General features: G+C 42.1%; 2 protein-coding genes and 1 long non-coding RNA gene across 10 annotated transcripts in view; all 3 read left to right on the forward strand.

Moving 5' to 3' along the window:
* Window positions 1-4,849, forward strand: part of LOC147149663 (AT-rich interactive domain-containing protein 3B-like) — a 79,176-nt gene extending 74,327 nt beyond the window's left edge. The window contains exon 9 of the mRNA XM_086026641.1: window positions 112-4,849. Coding sequence (XP_085882767.1) covers window positions 112-302 — 191 coding nt within the window. The 3' untranslated portion in view covers window positions 303-4,849. The remainder of the gene's footprint in view (window positions 1-111) is intronic.
* Window positions 4,850-5,164: 315 nt separating this feature from the next.
* Window positions 5,165-9,161, forward strand: LOC147149664 (uncharacterized). 4 transcript variants are annotated; one of them, XR_015086187.1, is made up of 4 exons: window positions 5,165-5,520; window positions 6,458-6,515; window positions 6,692-6,947; window positions 7,796-9,161. It is a non-coding gene; the product is annotated as an uncharacterized LOC147149664 (long non-coding RNA). The 4 variants fall into 4 exon arrangements; XR_015086186.1 differs by having other exon boundaries at window positions 5,175-6,515; window positions 7,796-8,110; window positions 8,169-9,161; XR_015086185.1 differs by having other exon boundaries at window positions 5,230-6,515; window positions 7,796-7,867; window positions 7,940-9,161.
* A 344-nt stretch (window positions 9,162-9,505) lies between these two features.
* kif13ba (kinesin family member 13Ba) overlaps window positions 9,506-26,942 on the forward strand; it is a 40,924-nt gene continuing 23,487 nt past the window's right edge. For all 5 annotated transcript variants that reach the window (XM_086025175.1, XM_086025178.1, XM_086025179.1 and 2 more), the window contains exons 1-5: window positions 9,506-10,196; window positions 17,502-17,595; window positions 24,946-24,958; window positions 25,152-25,212; window positions 26,323-26,415. In XM_086025175.1, the coding sequence (XP_085881301.1) occupies window positions 10,127-10,196; window positions 17,502-17,595; window positions 24,946-24,958; window positions 25,152-25,212; window positions 26,323-26,415 (331 nt within the window). In that variant the 5' untranslated portion in view covers window positions 9,506-10,126. The remainder of the gene's footprint in view (window positions 10,197-17,501; window positions 17,596-24,945; window positions 24,959-25,151; window positions 25,213-26,322; window positions 26,416-26,942) is intronic.

The following is a 26,942-nucleotide window of genomic DNA, read 5'->3' on the forward strand; positions in this document are numbered from 1 at the left end:
TGCTACAGCGGCGCATTGGTTCCGCCAGCCTTGTAGTGAACAGTGGAAAAGCGTCAGGCGTCGCATTCAGAGTTGCCATTTTCTTCAATGTGATGACGTCGTGTGTTCCAGGAACACTCTTCGCCCAGAAGGCCGGAGGCTTGCTGGGGCCCACAGTGTCGGCGGTGTCCGCTGCCGCCTCAGCCTCCACCAGCGCAGGCTTTGGCTACTCCGCACCCCCAAGGCAGACCCTCAGCCCCACGTCCTCCTCCTCACCCTCCTCCTCCAAGGGCTCCGGTCCGGCTCACAATGGGTCACCCTAATCGGTCTATTCCTGATGGGCGCCCCGCAAAACATCCCTTCTCTCCCCAATGCCCCGGCCCAGCATGAATATTCTGTCCCGTGAGAAAGATTACAGACTGTTGCACAACAAATACCTCAGAAAGCCTGTCCACCTCTTGGCTGTCCAATCGTGAACACAAAAGCCCGAGAATAGAACATGACCACACAACTATGCATTTCACACACATGCACACACATACAGTACATATGCACACATACACGCAAACTCATGCTAGACACAATCAGCGCAGCCAAAAAACCCACTGACAGGTATCGTCACAACTGAACTTGAATTTTATTTTTTTTTTGTTGCCATTTTGTCATCTTTATTTTTGATTTTGTGTTTTTAGAATGATTTTTATTTTTTTTTTGTTGCTCTTTTACATACCTCAAATCACCCAACCTGCAGTGGTGTCTTTTTACCTCAGGAGCTCGACCGCATTTAACCTCGATTTTTTTTTTTCCTTTTTTTTTTTTTGAGTCAGGTATTTTTTTCCCCAAGCGGATGACGGGACGCCATAGATCGGCACGGGTGATTTCAAGAAAAAATAGAAAATACCTCACAGTCCTTCCCAGTGAAGGGTGGTGGGGGCGGCTCACATCAGAAATGTGCAACGGAACACATGGGACGCTGCCAACCCCCCTTGCGTTGGACCATCCTCAAAATAGAAAATGGCGTCCCTCTCTCAGGAAGTTGGGGAAAGAAATCAAACATGCTCCCCCAGACCCCCAGTGATGAACTTGAAAAAATACCTCATGAGACTCTCCGAGGAGAGCCACACTGCATATACCTCATAGGGCGGCCATGATGGAAGAAACCCCCGGCTGCTGCCCCCCTCCAAGAAGTGGGAACCACAAACAAAATGGCTGCTGCTTCTGCTGCTGGTTTTACAACACACACACCTCATTTCGCTTCCTTTTTCAAAATTTCAGTTGTACCCTTTTTCGGGTGGGGTGGAGGGGGTCTTTTCAACGATTAAGACCTCGGCTAGGAATGTTGTTAAGGGGGATTTCTCAATGCATGCGTACAATCACATGAACTTGAACTGATTTTTAGCCTCCGTTTTGTTATTGCACAGCTACTAGATACCAAAAAAAAAGTGGTCGCCGTTGGTTCCTAATCTAATGAACAAGGCTTTCACGTGGAGATGCAAAAAAAAAAAAAAAAAGCTTTAATCGATTTTTTTTTCTTCCTGAACACAGTTGGCTACTGCCTTCGAAAAAGGTGGGGAGAAAAAAGCGACCAATATGCAGAACAGCGACAAATTAGCCGCATCAGAGCTGTAGCCAGTTAGATGACATCAGTTTAGCATCTGATGTGATGTAGGAAATAATTGTGGGACAAATGCTTTCAACACAACAGGCGGGAGAAAGTATGCATTTAGGCATTGCTGTAGTCATGGCATCACGACATGCTGCAATTGGTCCACTCAATCTGAGAGGTCATGAGCGGGAAAAGATGGACATTTTCAATATAACACGGCCGGAGAAATGAGCTCCACACACGCCTCAGTTACGACTTTGGTACTATTTCGGAAGGTGTAAAATTGCCGGGTTGACTTTTGATACAGAACAGCATGGTGGAAATAGGCAGGAAAATACTGCCTGTAGCAGGCTGTAGCCTCTTTCATGTATGTCGGGTGTAAAACTTTTAGACACAAGGTGGCGCCCCGCCTCTGTTATGGCTCTGATGCTACCTCTGAATGTGTAAAATTAGTCAAAAGTAGACTTTGGCCCGCTTTTTATAAAAAGAAAAATGCTGGTCAAATGCCTTCCATACACTTCGAGAAGCTTGGTTCATCAGAGCCATAACAAAGCATTTAGACGCTTTTTTTAACAGAACCAAGTGAGGGCGGGACAAAATTACGACATCCCAAAATCAGTTAGATGACGTCATTGACAACGCCACAGGATAAGTGAGTAAAATGGGAAAACTCCACACCTACGTTTATACACAGCAGTGACACTGTAACAAAAAAAACTGAAAAATCCCAGCTTTACTGTAAAAGGGGCTACAGTCTGCATTCCGTTTTGATAAGCCGATTGAGTGTTTATTCATTGTTCTTCTAGTGTTCTATTTGGTTACGAATGAGTAAAAAGAGCATACTAGTAGTACATGAACCATAAATTAATAATTGCTCAAGCAGCATACCATAAGTGGAATTCGAAATTCTCCCTTGTTTAGTTGCCACCTTGGCAATGTCCACGTGTGTCCTGCAGAGGGCAGCATTGTCCCACAGAGACTAAGTGCATTGTACTACAAGTGAACATTGCTAGAGGCTGCTTTAAAAGACAACGCTGTATCAAATGAATCATTTTTTAAGGTGGACATCACGCAGACGTCACATTAGTTTGGTATTTATTTTTTTCTTTTCTCTACCAACTGGCTCTCGTAGGAACCACGTGGATCCGTTAGGCTCCATTAAAAAACCTTTTCGGCCTAGAGATGACTGTGTGTGTGGGCATGTGTGAGCAAGTTGGGCTCCATATGGTATGTAGCATACATTAGCATTTTTAGATTTCACACGGATCCCGTTTGGCTACGATAAGCAGCCGGTTTGCTGACAATCCTCTAAAAAGCCGCTAGACAGCTTTAATCCCGCTTTCTGCGATTTTAAACTACCAAGTCCCTGGTAACTCACTTGCTGCATGCTAATTTATAAATGACGTTAGCATCAGTAGTGTTGGTACATGTCCTGTTTGCCGACAATCCTACAAAAACACCTTTTTCTACATTCTGGGATTTGAACTAGCAATTCGTTCCACTAGCCAACTTGCCGGCTGCTAATGTTATCGATGACATCTGTGTGAACAAGTTGTGCAACAGACCTTTGGCGTCAGTAGCGCTGATATATGTCCAGTTTGCTGACAATCTCCCCAAAAGCCACTGGAATTTCTTAGGACTTTTTGGGATCTTAACTAGCAACTCCTCCTGGCGCGCACTAATGTTTGTTTTATTTGTTCTGATATATACCTTAGCATCATTAGCGTTCATGTGGGTGGACTTTAGCTCCTAAAAAAGCAGATAGTCCAACAAAAAAAAAGGACAATAGTGGCTGTTTTCCACTATCAAGAATTTGAACTACCACCACTTAACGCGAGCTGGGTGCTAATGTTATCGATGTGTGAACAGTAGTCTGTGAACAAGTTCTGCTACATACTTTACCTTAGCATCATTAGCACTGGTGTACGCACACTTTGCTGACAATCCCCCCCAAAAGACACTACAGTATATACCTCTCTTTGACTTTTGGGGATTTTTTTTTTTACTAGCAACTCCCCCCACTAGCTGATTTGCCGCACGCCTATGTTTAAGTTAATTAGCATCATTAGCGTCAATGTGGGCGGAGTTCAGCTCCTAATAACGCCCAGTGCCGACAGTGTTCGTTTTCCGATATCAGAGATTTGAACTAGCAACACTTCCCGCTAACTGACTATCGGGTGCAAATGTTATCGACGTGTGTGAACGCGTTCCGCTACATACCTTAGCATCGTTACTTAATTACTACTAAACGGCAAGTTTGTTGACAATCCTCCAAGATGCTACTAGCGTCTTTTCAATTATCAACGATGCGAACTTGCAACCCTTCCCTTTAGCTGACTTGCTAATGCACAAGTGATGCCACTTTACGCTTTTCATGCGCGGTAAGACTGCGATACCGTCACTTCCGATATTAGAAGATACTCGATAGAGCGTAGGTAGCATTAGCATTCAAGGCTAGCTCAATCTTTAGCAAATGCGGGTATCGTAATACTTCTGACGTCATAGAAGAAGCTGTAAAAAGCAGCCCCTAACCTTTTCATACCACAATACCTCAATGCGGCTAGCGTGAACGCTAAAGTAAACATCAAAGGAAGAAGCAGCGCCTCCGCTTGGCTGAATGCTACTTAAGACTGACTTTGTTTGCTGTTGCATTTTGGGAGTTTCTGTTTGTATGTTTTTGTTTGGTCGTCAGTAACTGCAGCCGAGCTCGTTGCTCGGGAAGCTGTCAAGTACTGCGCACGCTTTAAAAAAAATAATTGCAGGGGTGTTAATTTAGCTTTACGATTGTTTAAGAACTAACCTGATCTTTGTTTAAATAAAACTTTTAAAAAAAAAACTAAAAAAAAAAAGATATTAAATGAAAAAAAAGCAGGCGCATTATGCAAAATGGTTATCAGATACCTCATTTATCAATTTCTTTGATGTCGTCTTTGGCTTGTACAATGCTCCGTATATTCATTCAACTGTGGGGTTTGTGCATATTTTTGTACTGTTATTATTACACGGATATGATGATGATGATGATATGACTTCTATATAAATATATTATAGTTTTTTTCTCTTTGATTCAAACAACAAGGAAAAAAGAAGAACGTGGACAAAATGGCGGTGAATGCTTGTTAAAACGTTTGTTTTTTTGTGCTGATTGTATTTAAGAGGAGCACTTTTTGGCAAAGTGGTTTTCACACATTCACTTTTGTTCATATGGTTAGTAATATAAAGACGTGGTTCTCAGGGCTTTAAACTTGTTTGTCATGATAAAGTTTTACTTTATATCTTACTTCCTGGCCTGTTTCTCTTTTATTTAAAAAAAAAAAAAAAAAACATACACACACAATTACTTATTTGTGTTCTTTTGTTGACTTCTCCAGGCAGTTCCTATTTGATAAGATAAGAATGCCTTTATTCGTCAGTTTTTAATGATTTCTAATAGCACAATGATAATACTAGCTTTAATTAAGCACAATTTTATTTGTGATATTTTTGAATATTCTAATGTTACTATTTTTATTAATTGTATTTTTTTTTTACTTCAGTGTTGTGTCTAGTATTGCTTTTTTATGGCAAATGTTAGACATTCCTTATTTTTATTGGACACCAACTGATAGGTATAATTTTAAATAGAAGGGCTTTCATTTTTGTTTTGTTTTTAATGCGTATTACAATTTGGTACAAATAGTTTGTCATAGGCAGAACCTCCTCCCTCCTATTGACCCCCTTCACGACCTGACAGATTCAAGGCCCGATGTGTAGAATTTAGTGCCACCTATGGTGAACTAATAAAATGCAACGACCTAAGATCAAAGTTTTGAAGAGCGTGCACTACGGGGTTCTTCGGAGAGACCATACATCGCAAGCCTACCACCAATTTATACAGCAGGGGTACAGGCAAAATGTTATTACAAAAGACTTCTAACATTCCCTCAAATGAGAAAGTAAGTGCATTGCTTTGGTTACACGTGCCTTAGTCATGATGTGGAGGAACTACGTTCGCTAAGTTGGTCTTCTTGGTACCCGTAGCAGAAAGATGCCGAGATATTGCAGCCTCCTGTCGGGGAGGCGCGCTCTATTTAATACCTACGCTTATATTAAAAAAAAAACCTACATTGATGTGATAGAACTATTTTTTTGCATATTACTGAAATAAATAGTGGATTTTCAAAATGAATGAATTTGGAAAAATCGTAACATTCTACACACTGTCAGTCTTATGGTCCGCAGGTTATTTGTGAGTCACTCAATCTTGAAACCTTTAAAAAATACTTCACCAGAACCAAAGCAAGAACTGTAGAAGTTCTGTTATTTTTGAGTGCTTAATAGCAGCAGGGATGTGCGGCCAGGGCTGGGACAAGGCAATATGGTCTCAGACAAGGGAGGCAGTGGCGCACTGCCCCCTGGTGTTCTTTCCTTTCCTCCGCATGTTTGTCCTAGTCGGAAAGTGCACTTAGGACGCCCCTTTGAACCGGGAGGTAAAAACAAAAAAGATTCTGAGTTCGCCGACCAACTTTAATGTGACGTCACTCGACAATGGCAACCCAATGTAGACAAATGAATAGGAAAATAGAATTTGCATTATTATAAACGTATATTTGGCTTTATTTCATCATTAGCCATCTTTGTTATATATTCGCCTCGAACGCTTTGAGGTCGGAACTGGGACAGTCCGAATAGGGATAGATCCGACTCCATCGAATGCAGCATCAGTCCGATTTACCATCCTTCTCGAATGCAGCATTTCACCAGTGGATTCGAAACGTCATGCACAGCCTACATGACGTCACGTGCGCCTGCTTAACGTAAACAAGCAGCTGTAGCGGCCGTTGACGAGTAACATTAACATGCAGAAGAGTTAAATTGACCAGTCCCATTTAGATCTTCACTTCACATATTCAGTCACTCCTAAAGGCCAGGAAAGGGACTCGAGAAAACAGTGAGTAAACTTTACCATATTATGTTGACATGATAATAGCACAACAGTCATGAATGATAACGCAAACTCATTTTTTAATTCGTCATCGAAGACAATACTTTCGTTTTGTAAAATAGGCAAATGTACTGATGGATGATGCGATGCCACGCTGCAACGTTTCCCTTGCATATCCACAGCAGTTTGAAAGAGCATCCGCCTTTTTGAGAGCGGAGGAAGAAGACCAGTTCGCGTTGAGTAACACGCGTCATCATCATCATCATCATCATCATCATCATCGATCTTCCTCTTCTTCACCATCCCGCCTGCTGAGCTGAACGCGAGGCCGGCGGCGGTGGCGCGAGTGTGCCGTACAGCACCGGACCCACCATGACGGTTGACTTGGACAAAGAAGCGTACTAACGGCGGATTAAGAGATTCTACGGCAATTGGAAGGTAAAAACGTGAGTGACACTCGCAGCTGCCGGTCCGGCTAAATCGAAATCACCATTAGCTAACGGGCTGTTGCCACAGTTACCTTGAAGAAGTAACGTGCTGGTTACTTTACTGTTTACTTGCTTTAAAAAGTAATTAAATTAGATTACAAGTTACTTTAAAGCGACAATGTGTAGGATGTTTAGATTTTTAAATGATCATTCATTTTAAAAACCCACTATTCATGTCAACATTATGCCAGAAAATATGCTCTATCACATCAATGTAATTATTTTTATATAATCGCAGGTGAAGTAAACTGTATATTACATCGGGCGCGCCTCTCCTACAGGCGGCTGCCATCTTTGTGCTACGGATACTCGGAGACAGATTTTGCGAACGTAGTTCTTAAGCATCATGGCTACTGCATTTGTGATTGAACCCCCACCTCTGGTAACGAGTAGGGATGTCTAAAGAGTAATTTATTGTGCAGTAACGCGGTACTTCATAACGCATTAATGACATCACTGCTTGCTTAAGGTAGCTCAACATCGCGCCAACACACATTTTTGACAGTCGATTGCGTAGACATTTTGTCCGCCACGCGCGGCAATTCCGCCGCATGCTCCTGCTAGCAGTCAAGCAAGCAGCCTGCAAGAGGTTAAGAGCAGCTCAAATTTGATTCGTAGATATCAGTTCCAAACGTCGTAAAAAAATGATGTTGAAAAATCCGATTAATCACGATCAATTATGGAAAATTTTGCGATTAATTAGTTCAAAAATTTCAAGCGCTTGACAGCACTAGTTCTAACAAATTGATTGTTTTGATTCTGTCAGCCATAGTAACATGCCCTTCAATGCATTTGCAGCTTCCATGGCGCCCCCTGCAGGAGTACCTGCCTGCTGCAGCCCACCTCCAGTTCCTTTGTCAATTGGAATGGGTGAGAAAACAAAAGGCACACACGCGCGCGTTCGATAGTAACATCAAGGAAGAACTCGCAACATGCGTGCAGCCGCCATTCGTGGTGACTCTCGACGAGGTGGAGCTGGTCCACTTTGAGCGCGTGCAGTTCCTCCTGAAGTACTTTGACGCCGCCGCCGTCGACAAGGACTACAACAAAAAGGTCACCATGATCAGTGCCGTGCCTGTCAACTCCCTGGACCCCATCAAGGAAGCGGCTCAAGTAAGATGGCCGTTGCCAAAAAGGCGCCGCTGCGATTTCCTCAACCTTCTTCCCGCAGCTCGTGCGACATCAAGTACGCGGAGGGCATCCAATCCTTCGACTGGACCAAGATCATGAAAACCATCATGGAGGGCTTCTTCGAGCAAGGAGGCTGGTCCTTCCTAGACCCGGAGAGCGAGGTCCTTGCCCACTTGCTTTTTCGCCGCCACACCCTCGGCTCATTTTGTGCCCTTTGCCCCATTAGGGGAGCAGTCCGAAGAAGAGTCGGATAACGAGCTGTATAACCCGTCTGCGGATGAGTTTCCTAATTTAAAAAAAAACAAAACAACAACAACCGTGTATGTGGCCACTAATGAGCAGGTAGTAAAATTGAACAAGACCTTTGGGTGAAGCCCACTGTCGTCGTCGTCGTTGTCATACGCAGCCGACAAGGAAAGTCATTACGAGGACGAGGGCGCATCCAACAAGAAGAGAAAAAAACGCTCATCGACACTGCCGCCGATCAAGAAGAAGAGGCGGTCCTAGACGTCTGCCTCGCACCGCCCTCCTGCACTCTGACTGCACCGACTAACGACCGACGGACTAACTGACGGATTTAACTGACTGACGGACAGCTCCAGAATGCTCCATAGTAAAATGCTCACCTCTGTGTAATTGCAAAAATCTATTTTTTGTTTTTGTAATAAAATAAGAAGGAAGAAATAACTTTGGTTTGCAGGGACTTTTTCCCGCCTCACTAATTGCAAGTACCAGCAAAAATGGGGATTTTGCATTTCTTGCCTCCTCGGACTCTCCATCATCATTTTCTCTTTATAAATGGAAAGAATGGAAAACAGAAGCACAATATGGGGAAACATCCACACACATGTAAATGAATGTTAATTGCTGATTTTATGTGATGCAATCAACGTCATAGTGTGTCTCCCTTATTGTGAAATCCCCCGCCCGCATTACCTCACGTGACGACCGAAGTGTCGTGTGACTTGACTGGATTGTGGTCATCACATACATGCGTTTGTAGCACACATATCTGTCTATCACATAGCTATTTCACATTAAAATGATCTTCATAAATTATGAGGACGTTTTTATTTAGCAGACTTTAAAAAATTTTTTTTTTTAACTCGCTTAGTTTGGACGTTAGCTGTCCGTACTCGTAGATGTTTATATGTGACGTCACCTTTGAGATGATTGCCTCCACGCACCTTGGAGGACACATTTGTTCGATTTCTGATTATTGACTACAGCGCAGCTTTCAACGAGCATCCCATACTATTTTTTTTCTCATGCTTGGCACAATGGCACCAGTGGAGCTCCAGAGTCAAACTATATTTCGTCTGACGGATATTTTCTTTTGAAGTCTTTGGGACCACAACCGGAAAACCGGATCTTAAAGCTGGCGTGTAACTTGACACACAGGCGGATGAGGTGGAGGAAGAGGAGGGCATTCAGCGTTTGGGAATGCCGTGAAGACCACCATCACCACCGGGCGGGCGGTGCGTTTTTTTTTTTCCGCTCGCTTCCCCGTCTCTCTTCCGTGTTGTTTAACGGTGCCAACTAACGGAATGATTCCTCCGCGGCGTGTTCACCACAAAGCAACTTTCGTCTGGAGATGTTAGCGGGGAAATGAGCAACAATGACCGCCTTCCTGGCTCGGCTGGGCGACTTCGGCGTCTCCTCCTCAGCTCGTTTTTGGCTAGCATGTTTTTTTAAATGCCTGTCAACTTAGCTTGTGGCATGCTAAACGCGGTTAAATAGCCCCAATCCAATATTTATTTAATTAAAGTCTTCCTTTTCAGCCTGGGTGGATTTACTATGAGCACAAGAAGAAATTAAGTGGGGTTGCCTGTGAAATATCCCCCGCCCCAGCACACACCCGTGGTCATGCCCGGTGTGTGGAGTAACAGAGCCGGGCGAAGCTAGCTGGCTGCTAGCGGAACAGCCAGCGGTAGTTTCGGTATTTGGATGATCGTGAGGCCGATGACGAGCTGATCGGCTCGGCTAAAAGCAGTCAGCATGGTCGAACCCAGCCTGGACGACTCCAACGTCAAGGTGGCGGTCCGCGTTCGGCCCATGAACAGGAGAGGTGAGCGACACTTCCATTCGGGAAACGCGTTCTTTTACATGAGCAACTCTCTGTCAGGGTAGATTTCGCTAATTTGCAAGTATGTGTCATAATGATTACCTCCCCCAAGGAGTTTTGCTTGTCATTGACGTGGTTCTGGCTGCGTTTTTTCCTTTTTGATATATAATGATCTTAGACGTTTTAACGATGGGCAGGATGTTAGTGGTTGTTCCCCAGCCTTTTTTGGAGCCATGACACATATTTTAGATTAAAAAAAGAAAACTTAAGGCACACCTCCCAAAAAGGAGTCGAAGCACAGGTTAGTTATGCATCTTCTGCCATTGAATAAGAAAACATTTCGTTGCTCTGCCCATCACTATATGTCACTGGCATAGATAGGTGACAAATAATCGTTGGGAGTAAATAAATTGCTCTTAATTTAGTGTGAAACTGATTGGGAGTCACCAGTTAAAGTTATGTCACTTTTTAAAAACAAAAGGTGAAAATACGATGTCACCAGCAACAATTAATTAATTAATTAACAATTCATTCTTTCCAAAGAGAGTGAAACCATTGAGTTGCATTTGAGAACACACAAAACAGTTTTTCGCCAACAGAAATTGTGGTAACCATCCGTTTCGGGATCGTTAAACCTCTATTGTAATATTTTAGCATTCTTAACAATGACCCAAGTATAAATCAGGACACACACCTCACGCTCATGTGAACCCAACCATAAGTGTTTTCCAAATCACTGTGTTGTGACAGATTATCAGGTGTTCAGAAAGGTGGTTGACTTCTAATATGTTTGCTGTCTTTGACAGATGCATCATGGGAAATGAAATCAGGTGGAAAAAAATTACCATGATTAAAAAAAAAAAAAAAAAAAAAAATTCTCATAACCAGTAATGAACTTTCCAGTCCTCCCTAGTAAGTAAAGCTCTGGTCTTGTGCTCACATTCTGCTGGCTTTTATGACTCACTGTGCCAACTCAGCGAGTCCCGTTCCGAAGGGACCTGTGGCCAAAATGCCACAATATGTCACCCATGGCTTTCCAAGTAAGGCAGCGACCATATCGATGTAATGTTCCACCTCGTTTTATAATTTTATATTTGGTACGAGAGCTAAATGCAAAAGTCTGCACGGGAACCCTAATTACGTTTAGAGCAAGATAGCTTGAAATTCTCCTAAAAATGAAAGATCCTCAAAGGGATATATTAAAAAAAAATCGATGAAATAAATATACAACAGTTTAAATTTTTTTTTTTTTTTAGGAAAGTGAAACATCAATACTTTGTGTTCTTTTCGGACACGAGGGACGCAGACAAATCCAGTAACAGTTGAGACCAGGGGTCGGCAACCTTGAACACTTAAAAGAGCCATTTCGACCCGGTTTCCATGGAAAAGAAAACACTGGGAGCCACAAACACTTTTTGACATCTGAAATGAAAATGTTGCTTTTCTTCCAGGAAAAGCAAATTACAATTGCATTATTCAAAATAAGTTTATATTTTTTTTGTTTTATTTCCCCTCTGGTATTTGTACCGATACCAAGCCATGTTATTTTTTTCCCCAGCATTAAATTGCCTGGCCACAAACAATAGAAATAAACGTTTTTTTTCTTTCTTTACAGATAATGAGAAAATAAATGCTTCTTCTCTGGAAAGTGTCCCTTTTTTTTCAAAGTGTGTATGCAAGTAGTAAGTGACCTTAATAAATTAACATTTTCGATCAAATTGCCCGGCTCTCTGTTGCCACCTTTCTAACGGCCCTTTTCTCATGTAATGAGTTGTGCAGGTGAGAAGACCTGAGCAAAATGTTGCTGTCTTGGAAGCACACTCAGTACATTGTGTTAAAAGTTTTTCAATGTGGAATCACTGCTTCAGCGACATGTAAATAGGGCAGCTTGTCTTTGGCAATGTTCATTGTGACTGCCTTCCTCCAGTCTTCTTTTCTCCTCATACACAAAACAATGGAAAATTGGTTCTGCTCATTTTGTGTTCTACTTCGGAAAATTCACCCGTTGAAATAAGTGAATCAATACATTTTAAAATGTCGCTAGCAGGGATGGAATAGTTGCTAAATATAGTGACCGAAGCATTAATTTGGCAACCCGGACTGTGCTTTTGTAAACTAGATGCTCTCTTTTTGCAACTATGTTGTTAGGGTTAAGCGGTGCATGTGAGTGAATATCCACTTTGATCGCACTGTGGAAGAAGAATAAAAATACTTCAAATCAAGCAATAAAATCAACAAATCCCCTAGCCATAGTTACGCTCCTTTTTCGTTAAAAAAAAAACAAAAAACATTGATTATAATCCTGTATTGCAATATTATCATGGGTAAAATGTCGAGACTACGCCATACTGTTTACTCTGCATGGCTCTAGTTTCCAGCACCACCTGTTGCTTTGGCATGCACTTGACAGCCTGTAAATGCGCTTGGATGTGTATAGTGGCTATTTATTTATTTATTGTTTATTAAGAACGTCCAACCCAAAGGCAAAAGACGGCTGACACACGACCGCTAATAAATCGGCAGCAACAGCTGCTCGGAGGGGGGGGGGGGGGGAGTCGGGGTGCAGACGACGCTTTTAATGCCTGCCGCTCCCCCCCCCCCCCCCCCCCTTTTTGTCGACATTAAATCACATCGTCCGATTCACGCTGTCGTGACTGGCCAGCTGCCAAGGCGGGCGTCGCGTAAAGTCAAGGAGGGAGGCATCATTGTCAGCCGGGGCCTGAGCGAGCGATTGAGTCAATGCGTCTAGACATTCCTGCAGTGCATCTCGCGCAGTCGCTGTTCTTAAATCAAGCTGCGAGGGGAACCGGTCACGAGGGAAGAGAGGTGACAGCTCGCTTCACACGCGCTGGCCACACCAGTTCCAGGTGGGGAGGAAATTGCCGATTACGGGGGGGGGGGGGGGGGGGCTCTTGGTGAACTACAGTGGTACCTCGAGTTAAGAGTTTTTCAATGTTCGAGCCAACAGTCAGATAATTTTTTTTTTTTTTTTTTTTTATGCTTTGACTCGCAAACGTGAGACACAAGCACTCTGCGGTAATGGTCGTTGGACAAGGGACTTTCACTTGTATCGCGCTTGTCCATCTACAAACACTCAAAGCGCACTCGAACCCACAACCTCTGGTTTGGCAGAAAACCACGCTACCACTGTGCCATGGTGGCAGTCACGTCACGAGTAGCGCTTTGGCAAATAGCGAGCAATTCTTCAGAATAAGGAGGCTTCAGGCTGCTTCTCACTACTCGTTGAAGTTTACTGTCAAACTAAACGGAATGCTAATAGAATTACAAGTATCTAAGCAACCAAAACAACTGCCCAAAGAAAGGCCCTGCTAGCTTAATGCTAACATACAAGGGAAAGCGCCATTGACATGCTAGTTGCAGTTTTAGAACTCTTTAAGCTGGTGGTCCCAAACACTGGTCTGTGGCCCTGGCCATTTGCTAGCGCCCCCCAGATGGACTAGAAAAAAAAAAATTGCTTTTTTAAAATTATTTTACTGTTTGTAGTGGATGGAGCATATTAAAAAAAGTGGGTGTGGCTTATATTCAGATGAGCTCAATAGTCTGGAAATTAGGGTATGTTCCCTTTTAAATAGTGAAAAGAAGAAAAGCTTATTGTCCAGTGTCCACTCACCATTTCAATGGCAATTTTTTTTTATTCTCCCGGTTATGAAATGTGTTCATAGCGAAGTCCAAACAGTCCACGCATTGACTTTTTAAAATTTTTTTCCAGTGACAAATGTTTCATTAGTGCTCTCGTGACTCGTGGCGCATATTCATTTCGTTCTGAATCTTTGCGCCCAAAAGCGTACTTGCTGTTTAAAAGATAATTACAAGTTATTAGTGATAGCTGTAAACCTGACCAAGAAGAATTGCATGTGGCAGGAGACTAAGCGGCTTATGAAGCCCGTAGTTGACAGTGCAGCTGAAGGCAGTCCAATTGACTTTGGAAGCAGCAGCAGATGCCACGTTTCCACACCGGAACGCTTCTGACTGAACGGAGCTGCTGTGCTAATGTCAAAACACTAGCGTGTTCTTTAAAAAAAAAAAAAAAAAAAGGGGAGGGGGGGGGTGTCAAAAATGAAGGTTGTGGTTTAACATCCCAATTTGAAGACAGTCCATTCTGAGACTCTGGTCATTAAAAAAAAAAAAAAAAAAAACTTTTCCTTGGAAATCATGTAAAGTGAATTCATTTGCTCAGTCATAAAAATGTTATTCACCGGACGAGCTAGGTTTTAAGGTTTCCATTTTAAACCCTTGCTATTCCAATTTTTGACCATGTTACATTTCCAACATGGATAGATTTTATTTGAAGCTGTGCGTGTGTGTATGTGTGTGTGTGTGTGTGTGTGTGTCAAGGGATATGTTGGTGAAGCCGGCTCGGCTATAATAACTGGCCAGAGTTTTGCCAATGAAACTCTGACGTTCTTACTTTCTCATGAAACAGTGAATGCTGCTCGGTGTTGTAATCTTTCAGAATTGTGTCCTTGTAGCATTTGTCCACTACATGCTTTCTGCCAAATATTGGCGTTGGCCTCAAAAAGTCCTTCTCGGTCAGGCCATATAACATGTCTAATCTTTGATTAATAACACTGGTCAACCGCAATTTTTAATCAGGGATGACCTGTTTAAGCATTTATTTAATGATGCATTTCCAAAACTTCCAAGTTGTGTTTGATTATGGACTCACAAATTTCTAGAGATGTTTTGTTTCAACTTAATTTTTGGGACGGACACACTTTTAGAAGTGTCACTGTAATTTGATGAATTATGTGAATTATCGCTAATGGTCACTTGGTCACCGGTTACACAGCTCAATAATTTCCACATGCAAAGTACCCGCTTGTTCAGTCCAGGTTGAGGAACGGCAGTGTTGTGGCGGGCAAAACGGGACAAAGGCAGGAAGGGAGTGAGTTGGAGAGAATATTTGCTAATGTTGCGTAAGAGCCTCCGTGTTCCCATGGCCGTGGCCTTCGAAGATCAGAGCGATGGCCAATCGGCTTCCCATGTTTCTGACCCGAGCGCCCTTGTAGTCACGGCGATGCAGGAGAGAACCGGCCAATGGAAAGTGGAAGCCCGTTCTGTTTACATTTTACGGTGATTTCACTCTAGCACCCGGTACGGAACACAAACCGAAATGAATTCCTCTGAAGCGGTTCCAAACCAAATTGTTTACATTATAGTTGCCTCCAGTTCGGTACGGTTACCAACCAAGACGAGCCTGAATCTGTTGCATTTTCAGTCGATTAATCGATGAATTGTAATTTGAAAAAAAAAATTTGAATTTCTCTCCCTTTATTAAAAAAAACATGACATATAAAGATACGTTTACGTGGACGCATTTATTCGTATTAAAAGCTTGATCAGAATAAAAATGCATCATGTACACCCCCCCGTTCGGAATATTCTGACCCGAACAAGCCCATTCCGAACAAGATTTTATTCCCAATGAGAGGGGCGGTGTATGTCGATTGATAATCCGATCGGCCCGCATGAAAACACTTATTCTGAAATTTCTGAACAAACCGTCTTTACCGTGCGTGTCTGCAATGTCAAGTGTACGCGTTTTTGTTATTCCCGGAAGCTAAGAAGCAGAGCGAACAAAAGAAATGGCGGGCGCAAGACTGAACTGGATACATTGTAGCTCCATTAGGACGTTTTAACGACGTAATAGCGCAAACGAGAAAAATATGCGTAATAATGCTAACGTTCAAAATGGAGCTGGATCGAGAGATGTTTTGTGACACGAAAGTTGCTGCGACGACTTCTTCTTCTACTACTACTTCCGTTATATTTGGTCCATCTGCGCATCTCAAAATAATTCGTTCTGATCGAAAATGGATGAAACACGCAAGTCCTCATCGAATCAATATTTTTAGTGTCCATGAAAACAGTGCATCCCATCACAATTTGAATCCGAACTCTGATCGGATTAAAGAAATTGTGTCCATGTATGTCACATTGACGGCGCAGAAATGCACAAATGTATAAAGTGCATTAAAAAAGGCGCCTGGTACCAGCTTGTTCTCACTTTCTGACGGCCATAGGAACGGCCAATAATAATACAATAAAACTACTCGGCTATAAAATTAGCAGAAATATAGCACTCACCTTTTTTGACCGTAATTTTCCATTGCTTGTAAAAGCAACCATTTTTCGTACCTGTTCAATTGTACTGTATAAAAGACATCAGGAAAGAGGTGGACAAAGTTGACTCAATTTTGTGTTTTTTTTTTGTTGTTTGTTTTGGGTGCGGTAGCAACAACGTATTCTCATGCCACTGCATCGAATTTCCTCTCAGTAAAAAGTTTTCATAATTGATTGCCCACCGTTTGTTTGATCGTTGTAAACTAATTATTCCCCACCCCCGCCCCTCCTTTAAAGTAGAAAGGCTGATCACTTAAAAACTACAGTTGCACACACTTTAAAAAAAAAAAAAAAGTCATCACCATCCGAGCTTGTTCGTGCATGCTTGGGAACAGGGAAATTGTAATCGAGTGAGGCGATTGTCTATTTAAAAGCAGAGCAGGATGAATCAAACATTTGAGTCTGCAGCGAATTCCAGAGGAAGGTGCGCTGAAGGGGCGGGAAAAGACTCCCACCTCTGTTTCTTATCAACTAGCCTACATAGCAACACTTTGGAGAATCAGGATTGGGCTTTAAATATTGCATATTATGCATTTCGCAAATTTCAGTCATTGTCCAGGTTATGTTAGTAAAACCACCCGACACTTTTTCAGACATATTTTACGACTTTGTGCATTGATGGGTGGGCAAGTGGGTGACGTAATTATTTGTATACGAGCGCTTCAAAAGTCAGTTGTCCCCGTCAGAAGCGCAAAGAAGAATGGACACAACATTAGGACCCGACTACTCCTTCTGCTGAGTTGCCGATGACCGTCCCGGTTTTCGATATTAAACAAACACTTCAGGGTCGTGCCGACTGTGTGCCCTGCTGTATTGATTAACTTCAAAACCCAACTTACAAGCAAGGTAAAAGGTCACGTTGCAGACTCCGCCCTTCCATTTCCCAAAAGGATGTTCCGCGCTTATTGTGTGTGTTAGCATTTTTTCCCACCTCGCCATCAAAGTCAGCCAAGGTCCGATTATCACAATTCGCTAAAAGATGACATACTGTATGATTCAATTTTCAAAACGAGTAACTTAGATTATATTAACCGATCTGAGCTTGACATGTAACACTGCAATCATTGTTAGGATGTCACAGGAGAATAGATGATTTCAACTCTGTTTATTAACGATATGCACTGTCTGACTGTCCTGTCCTGTCCTGTCCTGTCCTGTCCACAGAAAAGGAATTAAACACCAAGTGTGTGGTGGAGATGGTGAAGAACCAGACCGTCCTCCATCCCGCGATGGCCAACCTGGGCAAAGGCGACTCCAGGTACGTCCAGTTTGTTGCTTGGTGGGAATATTCGTCAGTCTACTCCTGCGTGTTGCTTTTGGAAGTGTTATTGTGGCACGGTCAGCTTTTGTGCGGAATGCAGCCTTGTCGTCACCATGCAGCAGTTGGCAGGGAAAAATGGAACGAGCGGCAATGGGCTCGGTTTGTTTTCCTCGTCCGTTTCAAGCATCCGCTCGCTTTTTATGTTTTGTCCACGCGAGCGAATAGGGGTGTCACAAAAAAAAACGATTTGAATCAGAAAATCGGATTTGATTGCAAGGATTTGAGTACACTGAATTGAATCGTTCCACTTTCAAACGTATCGACATGCGTATCGAAGAGTCTTTTATTGGAGAAATATATCTTTTGAAGGAAATGCTACTTACAATCCTGACAAGTTAATGTACGGTGTATAAAATGACAACAAAGAACTCATTCCATCGTACGCTCTTGAACTGAGCCGTCCCGTATCGAATCGAATCATCATCGAACTGTCCTTGAATCGTATATCGTGAATCGTACTCCATATATCGAGATGCTTAGCGAGTCAGCTTTTATTGGGAAGGTACATGGTAAAACCAGGGATTATCAGGCGGGCCGATTATCGCTGCCGTTATTGTGCGTTTTGACGAATGTCGCCATCAACCTTTTTAAAAAAATCTGATGGCTGATAATAAATCAATTTAAAACTTGTGTTGAAATCAAAACAAAGACATGTGAAAGTTAAATTTTCTGTCATTTTGAAATTTTGGAGAACTTCATTTACTGTCAAAAACTATATGGAGTAATTTTTTGAAGTGTTTTCATTTCACTTTTTAAGGCATCCTGACGACACTGGGTGCTCCCTGAACCTTTTGTTAGAATTTGATAAAGATGTACATTGTCAAAAAATTATGGAAATAATAATACCCCAAAAACCTACAATATGCAAATCTGAAAAATTGTTCAATAAACATAGCTTGAAGACGTTTCAACAAAGTTAAGAATTAAAAAATTTTTTTTTTTTTTAGGTTTTGATGCCAAGATTTTCTTTTTTACGAAAAATTAATATCGGCTCCAAATATCGGTTATCGGCCGCCTTGACTCCTAATAATCGGTATCGGCCCTGAAAAAAACATATCGGTCCATCTCTAATTCATATCTTTTGGGACATTTTTGTTTGGTGGTGTACAGTGACATTTTTCTATTGTAAAATATGTGCTTTGACTCAAAGTTGAGGGAAACACTGGTCTCTGAAATGTGTACGATACCCATTTTTGCCTCTTTGTAACGTCAGTGTTTGGATAATCGCCCACCCGTTGCCCCGGTATGCACTTGACAGCCCACTGCCAGTGCAGAGATATTTTTACAACAGCCAGTCTGAGCCGCAAAAACTCTTGACGGGGACAAAGTTTAATCACCCCTCCGTCCCTAATGAGATGGCTAAATCAACAGCCCGACTGGCGACTACATATTCTCCATTCGGAGCAAGTCATCTGTGTCGGAAGAAAGGATCTCGTGACTGGTGGAACAGACTGGGGAAAAAAATAAAAATAAGGGAATGAGGCCGAGTTTGAGGCCTCGGCCTGGAAGAAAGACAGAGGCCAGACAATTGCGCGTAAAAAAAAAAAAAAAAAAAAAAAAAAGATGGACTCCGCTCAGCCTGTCTTTCTCCCACCGCGTTGGCTTCCTCCCTTTTTTCTCAAGTCTTCCGTTTCTGAGGCAACAACACGCGGGTTGGGGGGGCTGCTTAGGTTAACTCCGGGTCGACTCCAGCGACCGTGACTCCAACGTTGGAAGTCCACGGGCTCATTCACGGGAGCATCTGTCGACCATAAACTTTCCCCTGGTGACTTTTATATGGAGGCGTGAACAAGAGCTTGGCTGTAGTTTCTCCGGCCGCCTGTGGGGCTGACAAAAGGCCGAGGAAGCAACGAGAGTGCTTGGCCCCGCTGCGCAGATGCTTCTCCGTTTTTTTTTTTTTTTTTGTGCCTCGGCTAAATTTGCATAAAGGAAGGAAAAGGCTTTACCCGGCGTTTGCTCGCCGACAGGAAGTGGGAGGGAACGTGTTGTGATGCTGCAGGTGCAGCTGCACCGCCAAGATGCCTTTTGTCTAAAATGCTGTCAAATAGAAGCTAGAAGCTAAGCTAACTCTTGTTACTTGGTAGACACGCATTTGGGAATACACTGATAACACAATAGTTTCATGGAAAGGATATTGGAATTGAATTTGAACTCATTCACTGCCATCGACGAATTTACTCGTCTTTTCACGGTTCAAGCCATTCAATATCAGGAACTTGTTTATATATATATTTTTTTAAAATTCCAAACGTTAGTTTAACAGTCTGAAAATGTCTGGCACCGAATGGGTTAAAAGCAATTTTGTTGACGATGGCGCTATCATCATCATCTAATTATCCGATTGCGGCGTCGGTGTGTGAACACTTCCAACAATTATTATCTGTCGATGCAATTAAATGCCAGATCTGTCCTTTTGGCTCTGATTGTCAATTTTGCGGTAACCTTCATCCTTATTACCGTCGAACCAGGAATGATTAACTTGAGTGGGCTTATCCCTGTTTGGACACAAATAAACAGCTTTCCATCCGACTGAATTACATCGAGTGGGATTGTCCCGATTGTTGTTTTGAAAGACTCAAAGCAAAAACCAAGTGCCGCTCGCCGCTCCGTAAGGAGTTTCTAACAAACTTGTTTACTGCTGGTCGGTGACTGGCCGAGTGCCCTACAGTGAGTGCATTAGCTCATTAGCACCGATTTGTTTTGTTTTGGGCTTAGAGCCTATCACGATGGCCGGTATAAATGGACTAAAGTCATGTAAGGCCGGTTTGTGTAATCCCATTGACAGAAGCCGTGTAAAAATGAGATGTGCAGATTTGCCATTAAATTGATTGGATTCCTTCTTTGCTCTGTGCTTGTTTCTTCCCCTGGGATCAGTGACAGATAATTCTTCTAGCATCTGATAGAGAATTAAACCGTTGTCTTGCAGTTATTTTGACGATGGCCATTTATCAGATGACATTGCCTAACAAGTAGCACTGGGCGATTGTGGGGGGGGGGGGGGGGGGGGAGCAATCATGATTATTTTTGATTGTTATTGAACACACAATTATTTGTTGAGTTCAAAACTTAGCATTTATTCAACGACCAAAAACTCAACTTTGCGGTAACTTAAAAGAGCAGCCAGAGAAGAAATTAGTGAACAAGTCAAATACTTTAAAATAATAGCAATTAAAAAAATTAAAAAACAATATTTATTTTATTTGTTTTTTATTTATTGCTGAAAAAGTACACTGGCGTTGATTCTTTTTTTCACCAGTTAACATAATATAGTGTCAGTGTTCGGTCGGCACCCATATACAGCCACTGGGCAGTCAGTGAGTGTATGTAGGACAGGTGTGCACGTAATCCGCTTCTGAAATGACTCAAAACGTGCAATTAGGGTTGCTTAGGCAAAAAAAAAGAAAAAAATATGAATCACGATTATTTTGGTAACAACTGAAATCACGATTATTTAAACGATCATTTATTTTTTGGGGTACAAAACAAGGAAATATGAAGACAAATTTCTTTGAAACACTGTGAATTCCTTTTGGACCAAACGAAATTTCTAAAATGTGTTATTATAAAATTAAAAAAAAAAAAAGGTGCAAATAATAATAAATTCAAGTATGATTTCCTTGTGTGAACAAACAGTGCTTTGGATATAAGTGCATATTAATAATCGTTTTTGACAATTTTGTAATCGTGGAGTGTAATAATTGAATTTCGATTACTTGTACAGCCCCACGTGCAATATGATGCTTGGCCTTCGAGAGGCGCAAGACCTTTTAGTACAGTCTCCGGAAGGCAAAAGATGCTTAAGTCTATATGGGAATATGCCTTTTATCAGGTACTGACATAATATAATATAATAAATACTAATACTCTCATCCCTGGTCAAAGTAGTGTAGTGAGTATCAGGTGCGGCATTGTTGTGGCCCATCTCTTTTTCCGACTCGCCTACCACCTCCTGAGTACAAAAATTGCCAGGTTGACAGAAAAAATGGCGGCTGCAGCTGCCATCCTAATTACGTGTGGTGTCACGACTGCGCCAACTCTGCTTCAGTTGAACATTCCAGTCTCACGCCTCCACTCCTCGTTTCTCCCCACGCAGCCGTAGATGGTACATTCCCCGGGGGGGGGGGGGGGGGGTGAAAGAACAATGCAAGAACGGTGGCAAAAGGGGGGCGGGGGGTGGAAGCAGCCATGCATTAAGATATTTTCTAAATGACGGTGATGAGAGTGGAGGAGCAGGCCCACGGCTTTCTGGCCCATCTAATTCTCGCTACTCATTTGGCGTCGGGCGTTGGGGGCGCGGGTGATGCTTTACCTCGTTAATAGACGTACAGCGGCGAAGACGAGTCTCCTCACCCGCCGACTTCAAAGCTGCCGCGACAGCTGTCATCACAGCAAACGTCAAAGCCCTGCCATGCTCTCAAAGGCTGTCACGATAGTGTTAAAAAAAACAACAAAAAAACCCAACGTCAACAACCTGTGTTTTTATCAACAGTTTGATAAAACATTTATCCGGACCACCGATTTTTATTTTTTACATATTTTTTTTTTATGTAACGTTTTACAATAGGCCCTTGTGTCTAAAAATCATCATCCACACATGATTTATATTTTAGAAACCTTTCCCCAATGGATCAGTGAAACCAGACCAACTCTTAGTTGTGCTGTCGTAAAAGCTTTATACAGGGCATGTTTTAGGTAACTTTCTAAATATTTATTCGTGTAAGGAGAAGGTAACCGCCATATTTTATGACCAAAATAATAATAATGTTATAATAATAATAATAAAAGAACAACCCATGATAAAAGATCAAGATGAACAATCTCAGTTTCTATCATTTTATGACATTGTCTAATTTTAATTTATTGTACAAAAAAAGTAACTTTTTCAACATATTTGGTGTAAATAAACGGTCATGAATATAGGGCCCTGTGTTAGCAGCAAAAAAAAGGAAAAAAGCATCAAAAACCCATAACTTTTATGAACCGATTTCACCAGCGAATCGTGGCTCCATGAAGCTCGATCAACCAAGCTTTTTATTGTGCCGTGAGAAAACCTCAAACATTTTCTGTCTTAAGTTTATGTAAAGAGGAGGGGAAACCGTTGTCGTCCAACTGAAATAGTCAAACTACTTACCCGCCAGAAAATCAATGCAAATGTACATTTTATTTGAACATAAATCCAAGAATTTTCTTTTTCAAATGATATTTTTTCAAAATGTTTTATTGTCTCATGCATGCCGATATCGCTGGCGCTGGGCCAAATCCTCATAAGTCACACTGAATTTCATATTTCTTTTCAAACATCTTTGCTATTTGTCATTGTTATTTTTTACACATTGACCAATCCAAAGTGTTGAAAAAGGCTTTCTCTTTGTCCCAATCTAATGCTTAATGGTTGAGCAAAGTTGGCATTTTTGGGAGCTCTCCGAAAACGTGACCATTTTGGAGGAACAAGATTTTCGCCCGACGCCATCGATATGTGACGATGATTTAAAAAAAAAAAGTGCTATTTTCACCCTCCCCCAATAGTATGAAACCCGTGAGGCCAATTCCTTTCGTTTCCACCGTACACTAATAAACTGAACTGATTATTATTATTTTTTTTTAAATGCATAAATGTCTCTTTTCGCACTGAATTTTCATTTGAATCGTCACCGTCAGCAGGTCCCTGGGCCCATCTGCCGCACATTTGGTGCTGGTGCCAACCATGTCCAGGGCAAAATAGAGGATTTAGGGGGGATGGTTTGATTGACTTTTGTCAAGCACGTCCATTGAAATTGACATAACTGAATAAGACCTTGGCTTGAAATTGAAGGCAGCAGTCAGACATTGTTGCCCATTCCAAGTGAGATGTGGTTTAAGAAGCACGCAGAGATGATTTTTCACATGCTTTTATGTTGACATTTTGACTCCTCAACAAAGCGATGTTTGTGGTTGATGAGGAATTTCCATCTGGGGTTTTGGTGTCAGGTTTTTCAGAAGATCAGACGTTTGTTTGTTTTTTTTTTTTCTTCTGCTTATACGGATTGGGGTGTGTGTGGTTGATACCCAAGTCGCATGAAGAACTAAGTCTGCCAAGTAAAATCTACGACAACTCTCCCAGGGCCACTTTTTCATGGCCAGCGCTCAAAATGACCATCCGACTTTTCCGCTCGAGCAATATTGCAATTTAACATCGGCCATCTGATACAGTCTGATAGGGGCTCATTTGGTCGAATTCCCCAGTATGAGGTCGTCAAATTTCTGGAATTGTCCCAAAATGGCGGCCTTAAAACCACAATGGCTGACTTCACCTGGCTGACTTTTTGCTGCTTGTTGACATTATTATTCCCATCATTTTATGCACATAATCCATTTACGAATTTTCAAAGGCTTATTTTAAATCGAGAACATTTTTTAAATATGTACGCCTCATGAACCAATTAAAAAAAGATGCTAACGAGCCTAGACACTAGCCAGTGGCAGCTGTCGCTAACTCATTCACTGCCAGACATTTCCAGACCCTCTTTAAACCTAACGTTTGAAGAATGTTGAAAAAAAAAAAAAAAAAAATACAAATACATTCCTGGGATTGAATGGCTGGACTGTGAAAAGACAAGTAAATGTATCAATGGCTGTTAATGAGTTCCCGAAAATTGCACACGGCTGCAAGTTTGCGCACGGACATGCTACATAACATTCACTTCACTCATGAGGGATGTTCATTTCAAACACTCCTACTAAAGCAAATCAATCCACATGTGCAAAGTGGTTCAAGTACATTCTATTATGACTATACTTGGAGACATATTTTTGGATCCATCTCTGTGTGGATGTGTAATATATATATATATGTATGATATTCAGAGCATCTTCCCCCTTTCAAATGTCACTTTCACTTCTTATCATAACCTCGACCCACTAACCCCTTTAGCCCCCCCTTTAGCCCCCCTCCCCGATGTGATTCAAAACTACAAGTTACCTCCAGCTATACCAACCCATGTACCATCCCCCAATAGCCCCCCCCCCCCCCCCCCCCCCCCACTGCTACGCTACCACACTGCCCTGGAGATAGCACATAAAACGTTGTTGTATCACATGAGAAGCAGTTAAGAAGTCAACAAACGCGCGCGCACACAAAGGTCAATGAAATGCGCGGCGGGTGTCGCAAGCTATTTCGGGCTCTCGTCTTCAAAAGACACGTGATTGTGATTCTTTGCTGTAAATAACCACAGTACCCCTCACTAATCGATGAAATGTCTTTCCTCTCTTTTCCCACATGCACTTTGACCCCCTGCACGACATGGCCAGGAATCAGTCCAAGGTAATGCCAACTTTCTGACCGTGTCAGCACAGCAGTGAGCTCATTTTTTTTTTTTTTTTTGCTGCTCGTGAGTCACCGCTGGCCTTAAACTTGGAATTGGCTCCCTGTTGGGAACGCCACATAAGCTTTGTGTTGTACATCCACCCCATCGCAACCACTTAGTCGCGTGCATCTGCCTGTGTGTGCTCTTCAGGTTTTTGCCTACGACTACTGCTTCTGGTCCATGGACGAATCGGACAAAGAGAAATTTGCCGGTCAGTTTGCCAAAAACATTACGCCGGCGCTAGGGCTGAACCAGTTGAAGAAAAGATCGAATTGGGATTTTTTTTTTTCTGGCAGATATTGCGATTTCGACTCAAATCGCAATTATTTTCAAATCAAAATTCAGTGTAATATTTCCTAGTGTGCGGTAACATTTACAAACATGACAGAAAATGACATCTGACATACTGACATACTGCTTGCTGTCATAGTTATGTCATTCTCTGTTAACACTGTAGGTAAAAATGTTTTTTTTTTATTTGAATTATTTCACGTTCACAGTAAGGGTATATAAAGCTCAGTGTAAAATTGATAATGAGTGTGTTTCTGAATGGTTATTTATAGCAGAAGTCAACCCAAACATATTTTTTTTAATAATATGTACTATGCAGGCCTACTAATTGAAACACAGCATTCAGATTAATATTGTGTTTGTGGAATATGAGTTAAGCAACAAAATGCACCCGTTTTTTGCCATCTTAGGGGGCGGCCGTTTTGTCACTTCTGTCGACTGAAGATGACATCACAGATGCTCAGGGCTCAGGTAACGACCAATCACGGCTCAGCTTCAGAAAACTGGTGGGCCGTGATTAGTCGTTAACTAAGCCTTGAACACCTGTGATGTCATTATCGGTCGACAGAAGTGACAAAATGGCCGCCCCCTGAGATGGCTAAAAACGGGTGCATTTTGCTGCTTAACTCATATTTTGTATTAATCGTATTGCCTTGTTCCAACTAGTGGGCCTGCATAGAACATATTCTTGAAAAAAATATGTTGGGGTTGATTGACGCTTTAAGTGAGAAACCGGTGACCCGGTTGACTGTGATACAAAAACACGCTTTTTTTTTTTCTTTGAATTAAACGGCTCGCAGCTGATTGATTTGCTTGCTTTGATGTCCACGAGTAGCACGACGCTTCTGATTAGTGAGCTTGGGGCGGGAAAAACCCCGTAGATTTGTTGATCACATGATTGGGTCGTCAGAAATTGTGATTTCCATCAGAAAACAATAAATTGTTCAGCCCTACCCGGCACATGCGGTCAAGATTGATATCTTGATATTTAAAAGCCTCAAAAGCGAGTACAACATGCGTGTCTCTCCAGGTCAGGAGGTGGTGTTTCAGTGCCTTGGGGAAAGTCTTCTTCATAACGCCTTCCTTGGCTACAATGCCTGTATTTTTGCCTATGGACAAACCGGTAAGTTACTCAACCGCAGACGGGGTGAGGCTGTCAACTAAATGCTGCTTGGTTGGAATCTCTGGCAAAATAAAACAAGTTAAAGTGGGTATTTAAAAAGGACGAGGAATGCACCGAAATGGCAAATGGTGGAACTAAATAAACATAGTAGCCACATAATGCTAATAGCTGTTAAAGACAACATTTCGTTGAACGACTTATGGAGCGTATACAGCCGGTATAGAGCATCATAAAACAATTGACATTGCGGTTGTCTTATGATCACGCATTTCAAGTTTTTGCATTTGTAAGTAAGGTCAAAAGCAGTCATGTGTGATCGGCCTTGCTTTTCAATCCCGGCGCCTCATGAATTTTGCAAACATACATAGCAGGGGTGGGTGTCCAAATCGGGTTCCCGAGGGTCTTTTTGCCTGTTTTGTTTTTGATGTTTCCCTCATCCAACACACCCGATTCAAATGATCAGGATCGTTATCAGCTTTCAGCGCAGCTTGCTGATGATCCGATCATTGAAAACAGGGAAACGTTTA

The sequence above is a fragment of the Filicampus tigris genome, chromosome 3 (assembly GCF_054856515.1).
Source record: "Filicampus tigris isolate MCC_2025a chromosome 3, RoL_Ftig_1.0, whole genome shotgun sequence".
NCBI classification, from domain to species: Eukaryota; Metazoa; Chordata; class Actinopteri; order Syngnathiformes; family Syngnathidae; genus Filicampus; species Filicampus tigris.